Below are 22,084 nucleotides of genomic sequence, written 5' to 3'. Positions count from 1 at the left end.
CATGCCTTGGTTAGTGATATTAGTTGGTAATCCTGAAAGCGCTATATTAAGCTGCAGTTAATCAGGTTATGAAAGTTCAAGATGGTATTGTACTTGAGCATTCCTAGTTGTACATGTCCAATGATCATTGATAACATAAACTTCTTCAGCACTGATTGTATATTCATGAACAGACTCTGTCACAATTGGTGAGTAAAGAAGTGCTGACAGCAAGAGGGTTAAATCATTGATATGCAGAGTACCTGGTTCTGGTATCCAATAGAGTTGGGCAGTCAGAGGAGGGTTAATACATTACCAGTATACCGCCATTCGCGAGCTTGTTAATCCATTAATTGGGCTGTATGATTGCTTTGTGAAGGAGTCAGTGTGGATTGACTCGATTAGCTGGGCTGGGAGATCAAGCGATGCATCGCAGTCCACAGGCCTCCCCAGCCATTCAGTCAGCTGCTTAACCACTTCCCGCCCGGTCAATAGTCAATTGACGTCCAGGAAGTGGTTGTGATATCCTGACTGGACGTCTATTGACGTCCAGCAGGATTTCATGCCGGCGGAGGCTCTTTACCACGTGATCAGTCGTGTCCAACCACGGCTGATCACGATGTAAACAGGAAGAGCCATTGATCGGCTCTTCCTCACTCGCGTCTGATGGACATGAGTAGAGGAGAGCCGATCGGCGGCTCTCGTGACAGGGGGCGTTCGTGCTAATTGGTTATCAGCACAGCCCCCCCCCCCCCTCGGATGCCAACACTGGACCACCAGGGAGTGCCCCCGGTGCTCAATGGAGCAAAAAAATAAAAAAATAAAAAAACACCAAAAAAAAACCTAAACACAATCAGTGCCCACAAATGGGCACTGACTGGCAACATGGGCACTGGCTGGAATGATGCCCAGCAATGCCATCAGTGCCACCCCTCAGTGTACATCAGTGCCGATCTATGCCCAGTGCCCACCCATCAGTGCCGCCTATGAGTGCCCATCAGTGCCACCTATGAGTGCCCATCAGTGCAGCATACCAGCACCGCCTATCGGTGCCCATCAGTGCCACCTCATCTGTGCCGCCATATCAGTGCCGCCATATCAGTGCCCATAATTGAAGAAGAAAACGTACTTATTTACAAAAAAAAAAATTAACAGAAAAAAATAACTTAATTTTTATCCAAAATGTTGGTCTTTTTTTAGTTGTTGCGCAAAAAATAAAAATCGCAGAGGTGATCAAATACCACCAAAAGAAAGCTTTATTTGTGGGAACAAAATTATAAAAATTTCATTTGGGTACAGTGTAGCATGACCGCACAATTGTCATTCAAATTGCGACAGAGCTGAAAATTGGCTTGGGCGGGAAGGTGCGTAAGTGCCCGGTATGGAAGTGGTTAATGTCCGCCAATGGACGGACAGACACTGCGCTCTAAGCCCAATAGAGGTGCCTGTTGGGTGGCGGTAGTTGGTGCGGTATCTCCCGAGGTTACCGAAGAGCCTCACTGCCTCATAGCTCTCTCTCTCTGACTTCCTGCTCGTCTCACTCGTGGGGGACGTCACGTGACTGGCGCGCGGTGATGACGTCAGCGCGTTTTGCCGTGCAGATGGCGTAGCTTCATCTCGGGCGTCAACCCATCACCAGAGGCCAGGCAAATTTATACGGTGGCCAGCTGGAGATTATCACCATGGGAAAAATAAATAAAGTGTCAGAAGAGCATGTCAAGTCCTATTATAAAATATATAACGGGTGATACATTGGAAAGAATTTATTGCGTTCATTATCATTGCCGCCTGTTGTTCAGAGATAGACTAGCGCCATAAATCAATGCAGTGCCAGTCTCCCTATCAATGCGGCGTTGGCCACGGCCTGAACGATTTGAATAATGTGTTAATCCCGGGGATATATGTGGTAAGAATTGTGTAAACACACATATAAGGAAGGGGAGGAAGACAGAGTTACAAAAAGAGACAGACAACAAACAACACGGAGGGCAAAATTGTTACCATCATTGCCTACTATGATATGCTGGGGGGCATCATTTTGGGGGAAGACATGAAAAAGTACAGGAGAAGGTCTAATTAGTCCATTTGTGTATCAAAACCCTATTATGAATGGATTAGGTCGATTAGCCACAATGAATAGGGAATAAGGATCTGTATGTTTGTGTGGAATGGAAAGTATAGATGCTTTTCTATTAACCAGGGTATACCGCGGGCCGGCGTATAACGCGCACCCCAAACCTAGAATTGTAGTTTAAGGAAAAAAATAAAAACTTACATTTTTGCCCTGCGTCCATGGTGGCCTTGTCCGGCATCCATCTGCGGCCTTGCGCGGGGTCTGTCCAGCCTTGTGGGTGTCCGTCTGCGGCATCCTTGCAAGGGGTCCATCCAGCCTTGTGGGTGTCCGTCTGCGGCTTCCTTGCGGGGGGTCCATCCAGCCTTGTGGGTGTCCGTCTGCGGCTTCTTGCGCGGAGTCCGTCCAGCCTTGTGGGTGTCCGTCTGCGGCTTCCTTGCGCGGAGTCCGTCCAGCCTTGTGGGTGTCCGTCTGCGGCTTCCTTGCGCGGGGTCCGTCCAGCCTTGTGGGTGTCCGTCTGCGGCATCCTTGCACGGGGTCTGTCCAGCCTTGTGGGTGTCCGTCTGCGGCATCCTTGCACGGGGTCCGTCCAGCTTTGTGGGTGTCCGTCTGCGGCTTCCTTGCGCGGGGTCCGTCTGCGGCTTTGGAGGTGTCCGTCTGCGGCTTCCTTGCGCGGAGTCCGTCCAGCCTTGTGGGTGTCCGTCTGCGGCTTCCTTGCGCGGGGTCCGTCCAGCCTTGTGGGTGTCCGTCTGCGGCTTCCTTGCGCGGAGTCCGTCCAGCCTTGTGGGTGTCCGTCTGCGGCTTCCTTGCGCGGGGTCCGTCCAGCCTTGTGGGTGTCCGTCTGCGGCTTCCTTGCGCGGGGTCCGTCCAGCCTTGTGGGTGTCCGTCTGCGGCTTCCTTGCGCGGAGTCCGTCCAGCCTTGTGGGTGTCCGTCTGCGGCTTCCTTGCGCGGGGTCCGTCCAGCCTTGTGGGTGTCCGTCTGCGGCTTCCTTGCGCGAGGTCCATCCAGCCTTGTGGGTGTCCGTCTGCGGTTTTGGAGGTGTCCTTCTGCAGCTTCCTCGCGGGGTCCGTCCAGCGTTGTGAGTCTCCGTTTTTGGATTTGGCGCCTTTGCCGAGAGGAGTCGGATTTTCTGTGTGTTCGGCTCCTCGCGCGTGCCTGCGGGAGGAGCCGAGCGTGTCCGAGCCTAGCCGAGTGCGCAGTACACTCGGCTCAGTCTATTTCGGCGGCGCCCGGGAACAGCAGTATCGGCGTATATCGCGCACCCACGATTTTCCCCTGATTTTAAGGGGGGGGGGGGGGGGGGGGAAGTACGCGTATACGCCGATAAATACGGTATGTATATATACACGCACAAACATAAGGGGAAAAAAGAATAAGTAGGGGAGGAATTGATTTCTCATGTTATATGTGTGTATATATACAGCAGAGGAGAAAGAAATGGAATTAAAATAGTTTTAGCCACAATAAAAGAGCATATGGTGAAATTGATAGTAATCGACTAGAAGGGAGTGATGATGATATACAACGGTAATTCAATGCGGTATGTACTGTATGCAAAATTGAACCATAACCATGTCAGGAGTCCAGAAAGACCTGTAGATTCAATTCAGTATTTAGGCCGATTGGCACCAATGATTTTAAACGATAGACCCACCATTTTTCTTTTTTGTAGGAGGATGCGATCGTAATCTCCTCTTCTGTTTGGTAGTTTTAGTGCATAAATGCCTTTAACAGTAAGTCCCCTGGAACTCCTGCCATGGTACTGGGCAAAAAGTGCTTGGCCAGTGTTTTTTCTGGTATCTTTTCCTTGTCGTTTATCTCCCTCAAGTGTTCACCAATGCGTATTTTAACTGGTTGCCGACCAGCCGCCGTTGTTTTACTGCGGCAGGTCAGCTCCCCTGCGCGAGAGCTCGTAGCTATACGTCGGCTCTCGCGCAGGCCACTAGGGGCGCGTGCGCGCTCCCCCGACTCCTGTGCGCATGCCCGGTGGGCGCGATCGCTCGTTACAGAGCGGGGACCGGGAGCTGTGTGTGTAAACACACAGCTCCCGGTCCTGTCAGGGAGAGAAATGCTGATCTTCTGTTCATACAATGTATGAACAGCAATCAGTCATTTCCTCTAGTGAGGCCACTCCCCCCCTACAGTTAGAACACACCCAGGGAACATGCTTAACCCCTTCCCCGCCCCCTAGTGTTAACCCCTTCACTGCCATTGGTATTTTTATAGTAATCCAATGCATTTTTATAGCACTGATCGCTATAAAAATGCCAATGGTCCCAAAAATGTGTCAGAAGTGTCCACCATTATGTCGCAGTACCGAAAAATAAATCGCTGATCGCCGCCATTACTAGTAAAAAAAATATATATATTAATAAAAATGCCATAAAACTCCCCCCTATTTTGTAAACACTATAACTTTTGCGCAAACCAATCAATAAACGCTTATTGCAATTTTTTTTTTTACGAAAAATAGATAGAAGAATACGTATCGGCCTAAACTGAGGGAAAAAACGTTTTTTTATATATTTTTGGGGGATATTTATTATGGTTAAAAAGTAAAAAATATTCATTTTTTTTCAAAATTGTCGCTCTATTTTTGTTTATAGCGCAAAAAATAAAAACCGCAGAGGTGATCAAATACCACCAAAAGAAAGCTCTATTTGTGGGGAAAAAAGGACGCCAATTTTGTTTGGGAGCCACGTCTCACGACCGCGCAATTGTCAGTTAAAGCGACGCAGTGCCGAATCGCAAAAAGTGCTCTGGTCTTTGACCAGCAATATTGTCCGGGGGTTAAGTGGTTAAGTGATCTCTTGGTCTTACCGACATCAATTTTTTGACACCTCGACCTGAAATCTGCAGGTTCTGGTTTTATGTTGGTCTGGATGGTGCATCTTAACTTCATATCTGCAGGTCCATAGGTGTATTGCATTGGGGCGTGCACCCCAAAGGTCAGACGCATGGTACCGATCACTCGCGATGAAGGGGCCGGTAAGTTACATATTTACCAGCCCCTCCTGCCACTAATTCTAAAACATCCAGCAACAACTGGAGGGAGAGGAGAGTAGGGAAGCCGGAAACGCTGAGGAGAAGGAGGGCAGTAGGGGGAATCTGTGCTGCACAGGGTGATTAGGGTGTGCCTGGGCACACCCATGTGAAGGTCCCTGTTTGATGAGTGGTCTGGATGGGACAATATAACCTCATCTCTGCAAGTCCCTATTTGATAGGTGGTCTGGATGGAACATCTTAACCTTTTTTCTGTCACTCTTCCCCAGATGGCAAATATGTTGGGTACCCCACTGACTCTCTGTGTAAAATACAGCAGTATCTAGGTTTGTTCTTCTCCTTTTATAGATTTTGTCTCCATCTCTTACTATTTATCTCTCAGGAATTCTCCTCGCCCCAGCCAAGCTGGTCTCCAAGGGAGGAAACCCCTGGGGAGCCGTCCTCTATACCTGGGCCCTGGTGCAGGTGAGCTCCTCCTCTTTGTGTGTGTTTGTGTTTTTTATGCTCTGTGAAGTTTTACGACACTTCTGAACATCTCCTTGCTACAATCGGGCCATGGGGTTCAGGGGTTATCCTAACGGTGATGAGACCAAATATCAATTTTGGATGGAGCTGACTTTTTTAAAATCTAGATCTTCCCTGAACTATTTTTGTGGTGATATTTTCTCTCTCTCTCTTTTCAGATTGTTTTGTTAGCTGGAAAATTAAATACCATCGCTGGCATTGTCACCGTGTTCTACCTCATGGCGTACGCCGCCATAGACCTGGCCTGCCTGGCCCTTGAGTGGGCATCCGCCCCAAACTTCCGGTAAGTGCGTTTCAGACTCTTTTTTTTTTTTTTTTTTTTTTTCTTTATTCCTCTTCTTCTCTTCTTCTTCCTTCTTCTTTTTTTTTTTTTTCCCCTTCCTCCTTTTTTTTCCCCTTCCTCCTTTTCTTCTTCCTCCCTCTTTCCTTTTTCCTCCTCCTTTTTTTTTCCTCCTCCTCCTCCTCCTCCTCCTCCTCCTCCTCCTCCTCCTCCTCCTCCCTTTTTTCCCCCTCCTTCCTCCTCCTCTTCCTCCTTTTTCCCCTCTTCCTCCTTTTTCCCCTCCTTCCTCCTTTTTCCCCTCCTTCCTCCTTTTTCCCCTCCGTCCTCCTTTTTTCCCCTCCTTCCTCCTTTTTTCCCCTCCTTCCTCCTTTTTCCCCTCCTTCCTCCTTTTTCCTCTTCCTCTTCCTCCTTTTTCCCCTTCCTCCTTTTTCCCCTCTTCCTCCTTTTTCCCCTCTTCCTCCTTTTTCCCCTCTTCCTCCTTTTTCCCCTCTTCCTCCTTTTTCCCCTCTTCCTCCTTTTTCCCCTCTTCCTCCTTTTTCCCCTCTTCCTCCTTTTTCCCCTCTTCCTCCTTTTTCCCCTCTTCCTCCTTTTTCCCCTCTTCCTCCTTTTTCCCCTCTTCCTCCTTTTTCCCCTCTTCTTCCTCCTTCCTCCTTTTTCCCTTCTTCCTCCTTCCTCCTTTTTCCCCTCTTCCTCCTTTTTTCCCCTCCTTCCTCCTTTTTTCCCCTCCTTCCTCCTTTTTTCCCCTCCTTCCTCCTTTTTTCCCCTCCTTCCTCCTTTTTTCCCCTCCTTCCTCCTTTTTTCCCCTCCTTCCTCCTCCTCCTCCTCCTCCTCCTCCTCCTCCTCCTCCTCCTCCTCCTCCTCCTCCTCCTCCTCCTCCTCCTCCTCCTCCTCCTCCTCCTCTTCCTCCTCCTCTTCCTCCTCTTCCTCCTTTTTCCCCTCCTCCTCCTCTTCCTATTCTCGTTCTTCCTTTTTCCTATTCTCGTCTCCTCTTCCCACTCTACAAAAATTTAGTTTTGAATAAACCGCAGAGGTGATCAAATACCACAAAAAGAAAAAAATAAGCTCTATTGTGTTACCCAAATAATTGATGTATTTTTTTTTTTGGCGTCGCATGACCGCATAATTGTCAGTTAAAGTAACGCAGTGCCGTATCACAAACAATGGCCTGGTCGTGAAGGGGGGGGGGTAAATCTTTCAGAGCTAAAGTGGTTAAAATTTTTTAGAACTCACAGTACATTATCTGGCCACATGCAAAATAATCGACATAGGTGTCCCGGCCCACTGATGAGAGCAAATCGGGGCCACTGGAGGAGAATTTCTAGGACCTTGTGGGTAGTGATGTCAACTTAGGGGCGGACCGCCTCTACACCTCCAGCAGCCTCGGTGCACCAGGACACCTATGTAGATTATTTTGCATGTGACCAGATATTTACTGTGAGTTCTAACAATTTTTAAACTGCCCACTAGATGGCGCTTTTATTCCCTTTCTACACACACACACACGGTGGGGGAAATCGCATTTGATTCTTTGCAGTGCGATTTGCTCCTATTCATTTGTATTGACTGAAATGGGACCCCTAAGTATCGTTTGGGTGAGTACCGATGCTCACGCAAATGCCCGGTATCGGCATCGGTGCACCCCTACGTATTGTGACACATTAGAGGAGGGTCTGCTATAGATGTTAACCGCTGTCACAAGCGATTGCGAGTGCCCGGCGGTCAACGCGCCCCGCATCGGCTCCGTGGGCGGGGGCGCGTGCCTCCAGCGGCGCGCACGCCCCTTGTATCCACAAGGCGAAGCAACGTAACATGACGTTGTTTCGCCCAGCCGAGCCATGCGGCAGCTGGGTGGTTTTTTAACCACTTAAGGACCGGCTCCTGCAGATATACGTCACAAGCACGTACAGGTACGTCCTCTTTAAGTGCCCAGCCGTGGGACCCGAAGCTCCCTGACTGCAGCCGCGGGACCCAATCTCCGCTGTAGTCCCGCGATCAGTCCCCGGAGCTCAAGAACGGGGAGAGCTGTGTGTAAACACGGCTTCCCCGTTCTTCACAGTGGCGCTGTCATTGATCGTGTGTTCCCTGATATAGGGAAACACGATCAATGACGTCACACGTCCAGCCCCGCCCCCCTACAGTTAGAAAAAACACATGAGGTCACACTTAACCCCTACAGCGCCCCCTAGTGGTTAACTCCTAAACGGCAATTGTTATTTTCACAGTAAACAATGCATTTTTATAGCATTTTTTTGCTGTGAAAATGACAATGGTCCCAAAAATGTGTCAAAATTGTCCGAAGTGTCCGCCATAATGTCGCAGTCATGAAAGAAATCGCTGATCGCTGCCATTACTAGTAAAAAAAAAAATTATAAAAATGCAATAAAACTATCCCCTATTTTGTAAACGCTATAAATTTGGCGCAAACCAATCGATAAACGCTTATTGCGATTATTTTTTTTACCAAAAATATGTAGAAGAATACGTATCGGCCTAAACTGCCAGAAAAAATGTTTTTATATATTTTTGGGGGATATTTATTATAGCAAAAAGTAAAAAATATTGCATTTTTTTTCAAAATTGTCGCTCTATTTTTGTTTATAGCGCAAAAAATAAAAACCGCAGAGGTGATCAAATACCACCAAAAGAAAGCTCTATTTGTGGGAAAAAAAGGACGCCAATTTTGTTTGGGAGCCACGTCGCACGACCGCGCAATTGTCTGTTAAAGCGACGCAGTGCCGAATCGCAAAAACTGGCCGGGTCCTTTACCTGCATAAAGGTCCGGGTCTTAAGTGGTATATCGATTAAATTCATTGGTATAAGCAATCATGTTGTGTAAAATAAACAAAAAAAATGAATCAGTTCCATTCAGTAAACGTGGTTGCTTATAACAATGGGAAAAAAAAAAAAAACACATCCTGATCATTTCCCCAGAGTAGTACAGTGTTACTATGGTAACACCGCGGTGCCCTGGTCACAGAGTGTTATGTATAAAAATATATATATATATATATATATATATATATATATATATATATATATATATATATATATATATATATATAATATATATATATTTAGATTTTTTTTTTTACGTAACACACTGGGGCCAGGGCACCGCGGTGTTACCATAGTAACACTGTACTACTCTGGGGAAATGATCAGGATGTGTTTTTTTTTTTTTTTCCCATTGTTATAAGCAACCACGTTTACTGAATGGAACTGATTCATTCGGTCAGTATTGTTGTAATTAGCAGTTATTTTTTTTTATTTTTTTTAGAGCTAATCGCAGGATAGAGGTGGGCTGTGATTAAACCTGTCTGTACCATGTGATCACTGTGACAAATCTCAGCTAGTAACACAATTGTATACAATGGATGGCAAGCAAGGAAGCCATTCATTGTTTACAACTATCATGTGATCTGCTCTGATTGCTCACAGTGATCACATGGTACCGGCAGGTGTAGTGATCTGTCATTGGGGCCCTGTTGCGGGAGGACGTCATGGTTAAAGCTGACCTAAAAAATTCACTGAGCTCTTAGCATAATGTGCAGGAGTTCCATTTTCCGAGACATCGGGGTGTATTCTCGGCATGGGGCCACACTGTTTACACCAAAGACAAATAACTCGCTATGAGCCACGGAAAAGGTTGTTGGGCAAAAGGGACTTTTCATGGCTCATCTGCCAGAAAAACTACTTTTTATTTACCTTATTTATCGGGGTATAACGCGCACCCCAAGCTTAGAAAGGTAAAAAAGACAACCTACATTTTTGCCCTGCGTCCATCAGCGGTCTTGTCCGGCGTCCGTCTGCGGCCTTGCGCGGGGTCCGTCCAGCCTTGTGGGTGTCCGTCTGTGGCCTCCATCCAGGTGTCCGTCTGCGGCTTTGGAGGTGTCCGTCTGCGGCCTCCATCCAGGTGTCCGTCTCCGTCCAGCATGTCCGGTGTTCATTTTTGGATTTGGCGCGAGCCGAGAGGAGCCGGATTTCCTGTGTATTCGGCTCCTCTCGTGTGGCTGCGGGCGGTGCCGAGCGTGGCCGAGTGCGCAGTACACTCGGCTCGGCTCTAGGCTAGCGGCTCAGAGACAGTGGGAATCGGCGTATATCGCGCACCCACGATTTCCCCCTGATTTTAAGGGGGAAAAAGTGCGCGGTATACGCCGATAAATACTGTAAATTTTTTAATTGGACTTTAGTTCTACTTTAAAGGTTTACAATGTTTTTTTTGTCTTTGCAGCTATTGCTTGGCATTGAGCTCTCCTGTTTGACTTTTTGTTTAACCAATTTTTCTGTTTCCTCAACCGTTTTAAAATGTCATTAACTGTTGGAGTAACACAACGTTGTCCAGCCAGGAAGGTCTCCTCTGGTGATATTTGCCTCTGTTGTCTCCTCCCACAGTCCGACGTTCCGCCTCTTCTCCTGGCACTCCTGTCTGCTGGGAATCCTGAGCTGTCTGGTGATGATGTTCCTGATAAACCCGGCCTACGCGTCGGGCAGCATCGTCCTCCTCCTCCTACTGCTGGGCACCATCCACTTCAGGAGTGGCAGCAGCAGCTGGGGCTACATCAGCCAGGCCCTCATCTTCCATCAGGTAAGGGGTGAGGAACCCACCGCTTGGGCTGGTAGGTATCCCCAGAGAGGGGGAGATCTGCATTATAAACATGAAAGTAACCAAAGGTTACCAGGGCACAATTTTAAAGGGAGATAAAATAAATCCTGCATAGATTTTCAATGTGCCCCAGTAGTCAGTGTGGAGCCCAAGCAACCTCTCCTTGCATTGTTGAGCCCCCGTTATAGTGCTTCCAGTATACTGCTCATCATTTTATTAAGTACCCCCAGTGCCAACATTACGTGCCCCCCACAGTGCAATCGTGCCACCACAGTGCCACCATTACTTCCATCTAGTGCTGCCATGTCCCCTCACCCTATATTCCCAGTGCCACCATTACACGCCCCCAGTGTAATTATGTCACCCCAGTGCAACCATTATTTCCCTGTAGTGCTACCATGTCACCTCGCCTTATGTTCCCCCAGTGTAATCATGTCACCCCAGTGCCACCATTATTTCCTTCTAGTGCTACCATGTCCCCTCACCCTATATTTCCAGTGCCACCATTACATGCCACCATTTCTTCCATCTAGTGCTACCCTGTCACCTCACCCTATATTCCACCATTACATGTGCCACCATTACACCCCCAGTGTAATTATGTCACCCCAGTGCCACCATTACTTCCCTGTAGTGCTACCATGTCACCTTGCCTTATGTTCCCCCAGTGTAATCATGTCACCCCAGGGCCACCATTATTGCCCTGTAGTGCTACCATGTCACCTCACCCTATATTCCCAGTAACACCATTACCTTCCCCCCCTAGTGCAATCATGTCACCCCACTGCCACCATTACTTCCATCTAGTGCTACCATGTCACCTCACCCCATGCCCCCAGTGCAATCATGTCACCCCAGTGCCACCATTACTTCCATCTAGTGCTACCATGTCACCTCACCCCATGCCCCCAGTGCCACCATTATGTTCCCCCAGTGTAATCCTGTCATTTTAGTGCCACCATTTCTTCCATCTAGTGCCACCCTGTCACCTCACCCTATATTCCCAGTGCCACCATTACATGTCCCACAGTGCAATCATTTCACCTCAGTGCCACCATTACTTCCCTGTAGTGCTACCATGTCGCCTCACCCTATATTTCCAGTGTCACCATTGCATGCCCCCCAGTGCCACCATTATGTTCCCCCAGTGTAATCATGTCACCCCAGTGCCACCATTACTTCCCTGTAGTGCTACCCTGCTACCTCACCCTATATTCCCAGTTTCACCATTACATGCCCTCAGTGTAATCGTGTCACCCCAGTGCCACCATTACTTCCCTGTAGTGCTACCATGTCACCTCACCCTATATTCCCAGTGCCACCATTATGTTCCTTCAGTGCAATCATGTCACCCCAGTGCCACCATTTCTTCCATCTAGTGCTACCCTGTCCCCTCACCCTATATTCCAAGTGCCACCATTACTGCCCCGTAGTGCTACTATGTCACCTCACCCTTTATTTCCAGTGCCACCATTATGTTCCCCCAGTGTAATCCTGTCATTTTAGTGCCACCATTTCTTCCATCTAGTGCCACCCTGTCACCTCACCCTATATTCCCAGTGCCACCATTACTGCCCCGTAGTGCTACTATGTCACCTCACCCTTTATTTCCAGTGCCACCATTATGTTCCCCCAGTGCAATCATGTCACCCCAGTGCCACCATTTCTTCCATCTAGTGCTACCCTGTCCCCTCACCCTATATTCCCAGTGCCACCATTACTGCCCCGTAGTGCTACTATGTCACCTCACCCTTTATTTCCAGTGCCACCATTATGTTCCCCCAGTGCAATCATGTCACCCCAGTGCCACCATTACTTCCATCTAGTGCTACCCTTGTCACCTCACCCTATATTCCCAGTGCCAACATTACTTCCCTGTAGTGCTACTCTTGTCACCTCACCCTATATTCCCAGTGCCACCATTATATGCTCTCAGTGCAACCATGTCACCCCAGTGCCACCATTACTTCCCTCTAGTGCTACCATGTCACCTCACCCTGTAGTTTCAGTGCCACTATTATGTCCCGCCAGTTCCACACTCCAGTTTTCCAACTTGCATCTTCTATAAAACCTCTTGACCTCCAGAAGATTTATTCAGAGGGACAGGCTGAGCCACTGCCCACTCCACCAGTTGGCGTACCTCTGTTACCCCCCCCCCCTCTCAGCAACAGAATGGAGTCCCGATGAGAACATAGCGTGGACCTGGACTCTTCTCTTTCCATACAAAGTCATCACCAGGCCATAGATCTCCGTAATGTTAGTCGACTCCCGGTGACCGACAAAGATGGGACAGCTAGGAAGTGAGTTCAAGTACCAACCCCCTCGCTACCAGATGACCTGATACCTATCAAGTACCATGCCAACAACTGGTTGCTGTTTCTCCTTGTAGTTGCTCATGAACCTCTACCGTAGTAATGTTACATGTACCCCATACTGTGGTTCTTTGATGATACGCCAAATCCTCACATGCAACCCTTGAAATAACTTCAGACCAGGCTCTGAGCAGTTAAATCGACGTTTACTATAACTTGGCAAACATGTATAACCTGCAATATCATTCCATTCCTAACTAAACCTAACTGTGGCTGCCCCAGGTTACCTGCACAGGTGGAGCCTCTTCGAGGAAAGTCCATGCTTGGTAGTGCTCAAACAGAGTATTCCATGTTCCAGGGTTCTTCTGGGTTTTCGGCATTCCAAAGTGGCCCATAGGTGCTAACTACACACACACACTCGTCAACCTGTCTACAAACCCACTGGAATTTTTTTTTTCCTTTTTTATACTAATCTGTCCCACCACCTGTCCCTCAGGTCTTTGCTATAGTCAAGAGTGATGGCCTCCATCAGAAACTTGACATCCAATGCACCTCTGGGAGGTATGGACCCCTTAATCTCCTGGCAGATGGCTGGGGACAAGACCTTCAACATACCCAGAAGTGTGTTGGGTGTAAAGATTCTGTTGGAAGGAGTAGATATTAAGTACAGTGGAACCTTGGATTACGAGCATAATCCGTTCCAGGCGAATGCTCGTAATCCAAAGTACTCGCATATCAAAGTGAGTTTCCCCATTGAAGTCAATGGAAACTAAAATAATTTTGTTCCGCATCGACTTCAATGACATGCAATACCGCATGCGGCAGGGGGTGGGGGGGCCGTAGAGACTCGGAAACATCCGGAAAGGCCCAAGGACAGTTCGGCAAACCTCATAAAGACTCCATTCACAAGCCTTTCTGAGGTTTGCCAAGGTCAGCTGAACGGTCCTCGGGCCTTTCCGGCTGTTTCCAAACGGCACCGATTATCGCCGTTCGGCTTCTGCGCCCCCCCCCCCACCTCAGGCCAAATGCAGTACTGCACACCGCTTTGGCCTGAATCCTGCTCGTTCTGTGAGACAACACTCGTAAACCGAGTTAGGACTTTAGGAAATACAGTGGTCATATTGCGACACGCTCGTTAACCGAGTTACTCGCAATCCGAGGTTCCACTGTAGTTTGGAAATCTGTGCAATGGGCTTTGGGACAGGTGAGTGTAAAAAGTCTTCTCTTGTATGTGTTTTATTTTTTAATCAATCTGATGATTCCAGTTCTACTTGAAGCCTATGCTTTCAAAAAGTTGGATTTGCATGAATCGGACACATGATTTGTACGGTTCATATAAAAGCTTAGACCTCGATCTGTATGTCCAAGAAGAACTTGTCAAATGACGCTTTGTCTCTTCCTGTCTCAGGTCAGAAAGTATCTCCTTCTCCTCGATGTACGGAAAGAGCACGTTAAATTCTGGAGGCCACAAATTCTTCTTATGGTGTCCAATCCTCGCACCTCCTGCCACCTTATAAAGTTCATCAATGATCTGAAGAAAGGCGGTCTCTACATTTTGGGTCACGTAGAGACCGGAGACTTGGGTGAGTTTCCCCAGTCAAGGTAATCCTGATTGCCATTATGAGTGTGTAGCACTATCTCTAAAGGAGCCACTGTAGCTAACAGGTTCTTTCCCCACCCAGTGCAGAGGCCACTAGGCAAACATCAACAGTTCACTTTCTCTGGCTCAATCGGTCTAGGGCAGGCATTACTAAATGGTGGACCAGATGCAGACTGAGTCACTCCCATGTGAATGGGGGGGGGCAGAGCCGAGGGAAACTACAATGTGAATGAGGGGGCAGAGCTTGGTGGGGCTGCAATGTGAATAGGGGGGGGCAGAGCTGAGGGGGATGTAATGGGAATGGGGGGTGTGACGGGAGGGCCCGTGGAACCCAGAATCCCATGAGAGCCCTGCCTGGGCATTTTGAATTTCCTTTCCCTGAGCGCTGCAAAGTTCTCAGCTGGCTCGGGGGGAATCAAATTCCCAGGCAGTAGATCTAGAACAGCCCAAAATGGCAGATCACAGCAACTCTGGCTACAAGGCAAGCCGCATTAAAAAAGTGGAAGTAAACCCATCCATAAAACGGGTTTATTTCTGGCACGTCCTGAAAAATACATACCTCCCAACATTTCAAAAATCCACTGCGGGACATTCTTGTTGAGGGGGGGTGCCGGGGATCGAAGCTGTTGAGCGCGGGGGGGGGGGGGGGGGGGCGATTGCCGCGATCGAACTTGTTGAGCGGGGGGCGGGTAAATGCCGGGATTGATGATGTTGAGCGGGGGGGTGGGGGTGATTGCCGCGATCAAAGTTGTTGAGCGGGGGGGTGATTGTCGTGATCGAACTTGTTGAGCGGGGGCGGGTGATCGATGTTGTTGAGCAGGGGGGGGGATTGCAGCGATCTATGGTGTTGAGCTGGGGGGTGATTGCCGCGATCTATGTTGTTGAGCTGGGGGGTGATTGCCGCGATCTATGTTGTTGAGCTGGGGGGGTGATTGCCGCGATCAATGTTGTTGAGCTGGGGGGTGATTGCCGCGATCAATGTTGTTGAGCTGGGGGGGTGATTGCCGCGATAGATGTTGTGGAGCGGGGGGGGGGTGTCGCTGATTGATGGAGTTGTTATCTCCTACCTGTGAACACAGCCTGTCGGGTTTTTCTCTTCCCTTCGGCTGCCGCAGACCACACACCGCTCCAGTAAGTCTCCCCTCTGACCTTCTTCTTCTTCCTGTGCGGGAAAATTAACCCCTGCGCGGGACTGCTGGAGGATGCAGTCTGTGCGGGAAGTTCCCGCAGAATCAGGGCGGGTTGGGAGGTATGAAATTGTAACACTACCATTGGTTGTGCTCCCAACCAAACTGTCAAGCCATCCAATGGCTGATGTCTAATCTGATCACACGTGCAGCATCATGGCAGTTGTAGATTAAACGGAGACTTCCTTGGCTGAAAATGATAGGGGGGGGGGGGGTTTACTTACACTTTACGTTTACCTAGCATCCTTAGGAGTGTGCTACATCTAGTTGTATTTTATATTTTGATTCAAAGTATTAAAAAGACAAGGTGGATCATGACTGTATAGTAGTAGTGGATTGTAAATGCTACCAAAGCAGAAGGTGGAAGAAAGCCACAAGTACAGGCAATCTCCATAAGGACATGTTAACATTCTGTGTATTTTATTCCATTACAGATGCTCTTCCTTCAGACCCAGTTCAGGCTCATTATAGCTTCTGGCTTAGTCTGGTTGATAAACTCAATGTCAAAGCCTTTGTGGACCTCACCCTGAGTCCAAGTGTCCGACATGGAACGCAACAGCTGCTGCGAATTACTGGGCTTGGTAGGTTTTAACGCCAAAATGTCACCATCACTTCGCCACTTTTCTTTACACTGTTGTACTTATTAAGGAACGTTTTCCCGCACTGTATTTATGATTTAAGTAATTTTTAACAATGATATTTTAAAGATACAGATTTAATCGAATATGACCACAGTCTAAAAATATGAAATTTATTCACCAGACATGTAATTCGGACATACAGTACAGACCAAAAGTTTGGACACACCTTCTCATTCAAAGAGTTTTCTTTATTTTCATGACTATGAAAATTGTAGATTCACACTGAAGGCATCAAAACTATGAAGTAACACATGTGGAATTATACATAACAAAAAAGTGTGAAACAACTGAAAATATATTTCATATTCTAGGTTCTTCAAAGTAGCCACCTTTTGCTTTGATTACTGCTTGGCACACTCTTGGCATTCTCTTGATGAGCTTCAAGAGGTAGTCACCTGGCGCAGCACCCCATCACTCTCCTTCTTGGTCAAATAGCCCTTACACAGCCTGGAGGTGTGTTTGGGGTCATTGCCCTGTTGAAAAATAAATGATGGTCCAACTAAACGCAAACCGGATGGAATAGCATGCCGCTGCAAGATGCTGTGGTAGCCATGCTGGTTCAGTATGCCTTCAATTTTGAATAAATCCCCAACAGTGTCACCAGCAAAGCACCCCCACACCATCACACCTCCTCCGCCATGCTTCACGGTGGGAACCAGGCATGTAGAGTCCATCCGTTCACCTTTTCTGCGTCGCACAAAGACACGGGGGTTGGAACCAAAGATCTCAAGTTTGGACTCATCAGACCAAAGCACAGATTTCCACTGGTCTAATGTCCATTCCTTGTGTTCTTTAGCCCAAACAAGTTTCTTCTGCTTGTTGCCTTTCTTTAGCAGTGGTTTCCTAGCAGATATTCTACCATGAAGGCCTGATTCACACAGTCTCCTCTTACCAGTTCTAGAGATGTGTCTGCTGCAAAAGGTGGAAGAACCTAGAATATGAAATATATTTTCAGTTGTTTCACACTTTTTTGTTATGTATAATTCCACATGTGTTACTTCATAGTTTTCATGCCTTCAGTGTGAATCTACAATTTTCATAGTCATGAAAATAAAGAAAACTCTTTGAATGAGAAGGTGTGTCCAAACTTTTGACATATAAGAATGTCTAATCTGTAATTTGATGCCTTTTGGAGATTTTTCCATCTTTCCTTGGCTTCGTTATGCACATTAATACAAATTTTTACCTGGGGTGTCCAAACTTTCGATTCCCCACTGTATATGTGTATGTGTGTGTGTGTGTGTGTGTGTAAACAAATGTTACATAAAATGTAAATACCAATTGCGTTGCATAAAATCTTGAATATCAATTGAAACACCTGCTAAATTGGAGTGTAGTACCTTTTGACATGATACAGCAATGATAAACTTCCCTGTAGAACCAATAACCTTGTAAAATGACAATTAGACAGAACGTCTGTATTTCACAAATGTAACCGTTGCTATACTGCTGGTATATCCTATGAATAGTTATCAAAAAACATATGCTATGTGTACATTTTTATACAATTATAATCATGATTCATATGTCTTTCATAACACTGTCTGATTGGCATTTTAAAACCATTCTAGCGTATTTGCCGGCGTGTAAGACGACCTTTTGGGTGCAAAAAAATGCATCCAAAGTCGGGGGTCATCTTATATGCCGGATCTATTTCCATCAGGCTGCGGGCATCCATGATTTAAAAGCCGTGCCTCCTCCTCAGACTGTTCCGTGATAGGCGGAACACTCATTTTCCCAGCAGGGCCTCTGTTTAGTGTTCCACCTATCACGGATGCCTTCTCATCCTCGGACAAGAGGATGTCCGTGATAGGCGGAACACTGAACAGAGGCCCCGCTGGGAAAATTAGTGTTCCGCCTATCTCGGAACAGTCTGAGGAGGAGGCGCAGCCTGAAACATGGATGTCCGCAGCAAAAAAATAAGGTAGGGAGGTCATCTTGGCCGGCACAGTGGGGGCATGGGATGGCACAGTGGGGGCATGGGATGGCACAGTGGGGGCATGGGATGGCACAGTGGAGGCAAGTGATGGCACAGTGGGGCATGTAATGGAATGGCACAGTGGGGAATGTAATGTAATGGCACAGTGAGATTTGAAAAATGCCTGTTCCTGTCAGCGGTTGTTCCTGTCAGCGGTTGTTCCTGTCAGCGGTTGTTCCGGCTACCCCTCAGCTTCCAGAAAGACTAGTAGGAAGGGGGTCGTCTTATACGGCGAGTATATCCCAAAACCAACATTTTTCCTGGAAAAATAGGGGGCCGTCTTCTACGCCGGCAAATACGGTACTTATAATTTTGTTCTACATCAAAATCTTTATATTTTTTACCTTATGACAGAATTATCATTGGGTCAGTAGATACAATTATGATTTTAGTATCTGTGACCTGGAATATAATATATAATTTGAGTGACATAATCAAATATCGGCATAATGCTGACTTGCCAAAATTCAGATCTCTTCCTAACATGTTTTGAAATGAACTTTTAACAGACTCAATGAATATTTAGAGATGGTTTAGCTATACACACAACTCCTAACATCTAACGCAATGGTATTCATTAGACAAGGATGATTTCTATGTGATAACAGTCTAGTTACCTATCTGTGTAACTTTTTTATGGTGGTGTTTGTCTCCTTAACCGCTTCAGCCCCGGACCATTTTTCTGGTTAACGACCAAGCAACTTTTTGCGATTCGGCACTGCGTCGCTTTAACTGACAATTGTGCGACGTGGCTCCCAAACAAAATTGACGTCCTTCCCCCCCACCCCCCCCCCCCACAAATAGAGATTTATTTTGGTGGTATTTGATCACCTCTGTGGTTTTTAGTTTTTCTGCTATAAACAAAAATAGAGCGACAATTTTGAAAAAAAAATCTATTTTTTTTACTGTTTGCTATAATAAATATCCCCCAAAAATATATATATAAAAAAACGTTTTCTTCAGTTTAGGCCGATACGTATTCTTCATATTTTTGGTAAAAAAAATCGCAATAAGCGTTTGATTGGTTTATGCAAAAGATTTATAAAGGGTGAAAACTCTGCGCCAAGTGAATAAATATATAGTAGTTAATCAAATAAGCTGCTCCCCTCAAAGAGTGAATGCTCCTAGTGATATGGGTTAAAGATAGGGGGTGTTAATAATTAATTAAAATACAATGAAAATCGTAGGACTGCACTCCTGAAGTCACTAATCCTTATCAAATAAACAAATGTGCACAAAACATTATCAAACAACATATGATTAAAAAATATTGTGAAATATCAATTAGTGCAAATAAAATTCAGTCCCAATCTTAAAGCGGAGGTTCACCCTAAAAACATGTATATAACATTACATTCTGCATACATTTACAGTATGCTGTTTTTTGCTGTACATACCGTATTATTGCCGTTCCTATGCAGAGGCGCAGTGTCATGTGGGACTTCGCCCAGATGATTGACATCTTGACAAATCCTTCCCCCCGGCGTATAAGGCGCGTCACGAGTTTCTGAAAGTAGCCGAACTGCAAGTCAGCTCTATACGGCGCCTGCGCACCGAGTAGGAGCCGTGTGGAGCTGACTGCGCAGGCGCCGTATAGAGCCGACTCGCAGTTCGGCTGCGAGTCGGCTCGGAAGCCGGGTGGAAAATAGCAATAATACGGTATGTACAGCAAAACGGCTTACTGTAAATGTTGGAAGTATGCAGAATGTAATGTTATATACATGTTTTTAGGGTGAACCTCCGCTTTAAGCACAAAAAATATTATGGTAATAAATCCAAGTTCACAAAACGCCAAACGTCCATTCCGTGCTTGCTGCACTTTGATTGTGTTTTATGGACTTTAATTTATTACCATAATATTTTTTTGTGCATTTTTATTTTTTATTATTAGTAATGGCGACAATCGGCTTTTTTTTTTTTTTTTTACACTTTTAATGCATTTTTAGGACCATTGTCATTTTTACAGTAATCGGTGCTATAAAAATGCACTGATTACTGTAAAAATTACACTGGCAGGGGTTAAGTCAGTACTAGGGAGTGATTCTTACTTTTAAGGGGCGTGGCTATACGTGACACGTCACTTATGACCATTCCCGACCGCAATCGCGCTAAATTTAAAGGGACGCCCATGTGCCTGCCCGTGCCATTGTGTCGACGTACATCTGCGTGCAGCAGTTGGCAAGTGGTTAATCTACCCAACAAGGACAGGTAAATATCTTTGGTTTCGTAAAAAGAGACACTATTGTTCAGGTGACTTTGTTTTAACATAAGGCTTGTATAATTTTTAGAATGGTTGATCCATCATTGAAACTTGGAAAACATATGAAGTCACAAAGACCCCTAGTCCATCTGTCCTGAGGCCCAACTGAATCTAACATCTCCGCCAGAAAATTTTAAAATGTATTATTTCTTCATCATAAACAGCACCCACAACTTAAGTTTTCTTCTTCTTGCTCTTCAGGTGGAATGAAGCCAAACATGCTGGTCCTGGGATTCTATGACAACTCCTGCCCCGATGACTACTTTCTTCAGGATTCTGCTTTCACTCCAGGTCTTTCACCCCGAGACGACCCATTTGGTGTTGACGCCACCTCTTTGCAGGCTCATTTTCCCCCCGTCCGAAGTTCTGAAACTCCTCATTACGTTTCTCCTAAGGAGTATGTTGCAATGATCTGTGATGCTCTGAAAATGCATAAAAATATTGTCTTGGCTCGGAATTTTTCATCTTTACTAAGACCAGGAACCCCAGGATCAGATTCTGCCATGTATATTGATGTGTGGCCTCTGGATCTCCTCCGGCCTCAAGCTTCAGCCTATGTGGATGTTTGTAGCTTGTTTCTTCTGCAGATGGCATGCATTCTAAACATGGCTGCCTCATGGCGCTGCTACCAGCTCCGTGTCTTCCTTTGCGTAGAGTCAAGAAGCCCAAATGGTAGTGGCACTAGCAATGGATGGCTAGCAGCAGAAGTGAAATTCCGGGAACTGCTTGCCAAGCTTCGCATCCGTGCCTCCATCCGTGTGGTCTCCTGGGACAGAGTGGCCATCCTACGGGGCCAGAACTGTGAAGGCCAAGTCCTCACCCGTGAGCCCATTCCTGGTGAGTATCTAAGCGCTGCCAACCGTGTAGTGCTAGAGGAGGGTGGTGCTGAGTCGGCTGTAAGGTTCCTCTATCTCCCACGGCCTCCTGCTGACTCCGCTCTTCATGAATGCTACTTGGAGGAATTGGACGCACTCACGGTGGGTTTGGGGCCAACGTTGCTCATTCAAGGCCTAACACCAGTTACATGCACTGAACTTTGAGAAACGCTGTTACTGCCCACAAATCTGTATCTACCATTCTTAGAAGCTGTCCTATAAGGATTTTTCAACGTTCTAGTCAAAGCAACTCCAGTTCTGCTTTACAACTTATAGCAGCATTAACCTACTATATTCTCCATCTCATCTATAAATCGTTTCACGCCACACCCCCCTGAGACCTAAGGTATGTGGGGGGGAACAGTTTACTCCTTTACCGAAAGAACAACGACTGAAAACCCTGTTGCTGGATTTTGGAACCCTTGAGGGTACTTGATGAATATTCGAGACATAGAGTTTTTTTCTTGTTTTGCTTCCATTCATGTTTGCACTTTATGCAGGTCATTTGCACACGTGTTTTGTCTTTTCTGGTTTCTATGCTCATGTTGGTTGGTTGGGGTTCTGTTGTTTTTCTCTCCTCCTCATTTTATACACCATTTTTGATAGATAAGATTACATTTTTGCTTTGATATTGACATTCCGAGCAGACAATAGAATATTCTACATTAGGTGGGGTTGACTGATACAAGATGTTTTTGAACTTTTTTATTGTTTTTGTTTGTTTTTTTACTTGACCACTAGGAGTTCTGAACATCTACTTATTGCATTA

At 46.5% G+C, this 22,084-nt stretch overlaps 1 protein-coding gene across 1 annotated transcript in view; it reads left to right on the top strand.

Annotated features, from left to right (window-relative positions):
* SLC12A9 (solute carrier family 12 member 9) overlaps positions 1–21,820 on the top strand; it is a 55,555-nt gene extending 33,735 nt beyond the window's left edge. Inside the window, exons 9-14 of the mRNA XM_040347017.1 lie at positions 5,437–5,519; positions 5,738–5,862; positions 10,252–10,444; positions 14,183–14,357; positions 15,996–16,142; positions 20,642–21,820. Coding sequence (XP_040202951.1) covers positions 5,437–5,519; positions 5,738–5,862; positions 10,252–10,444; positions 14,183–14,357; positions 15,996–16,142; positions 20,642–21,480 — 1,562 coding nt within the window. The 3' untranslated portion in view covers positions 21,481–21,820. The remainder of the gene's footprint in view (positions 1–5,436; positions 5,520–5,737; positions 5,863–10,251; positions 10,445–14,182; positions 14,358–15,995; positions 16,143–20,641) is intronic.
* The last annotated feature ends 264 nt before the right edge of the window (positions 21,821–22,084 follow it).

This window comes from Rana temporaria, chromosome 3 (assembly GCF_905171775.1).
Source record: "Rana temporaria chromosome 3, aRanTem1.1, whole genome shotgun sequence".
Classification (NCBI taxonomy): Eukaryota; Metazoa; Chordata; class Amphibia; order Anura; family Ranidae; genus Rana; species Rana temporaria.
Note: the sequence above shows the minus strand (reverse complement) of the source record. Positions and strands in the feature narration are given on the sequence as shown.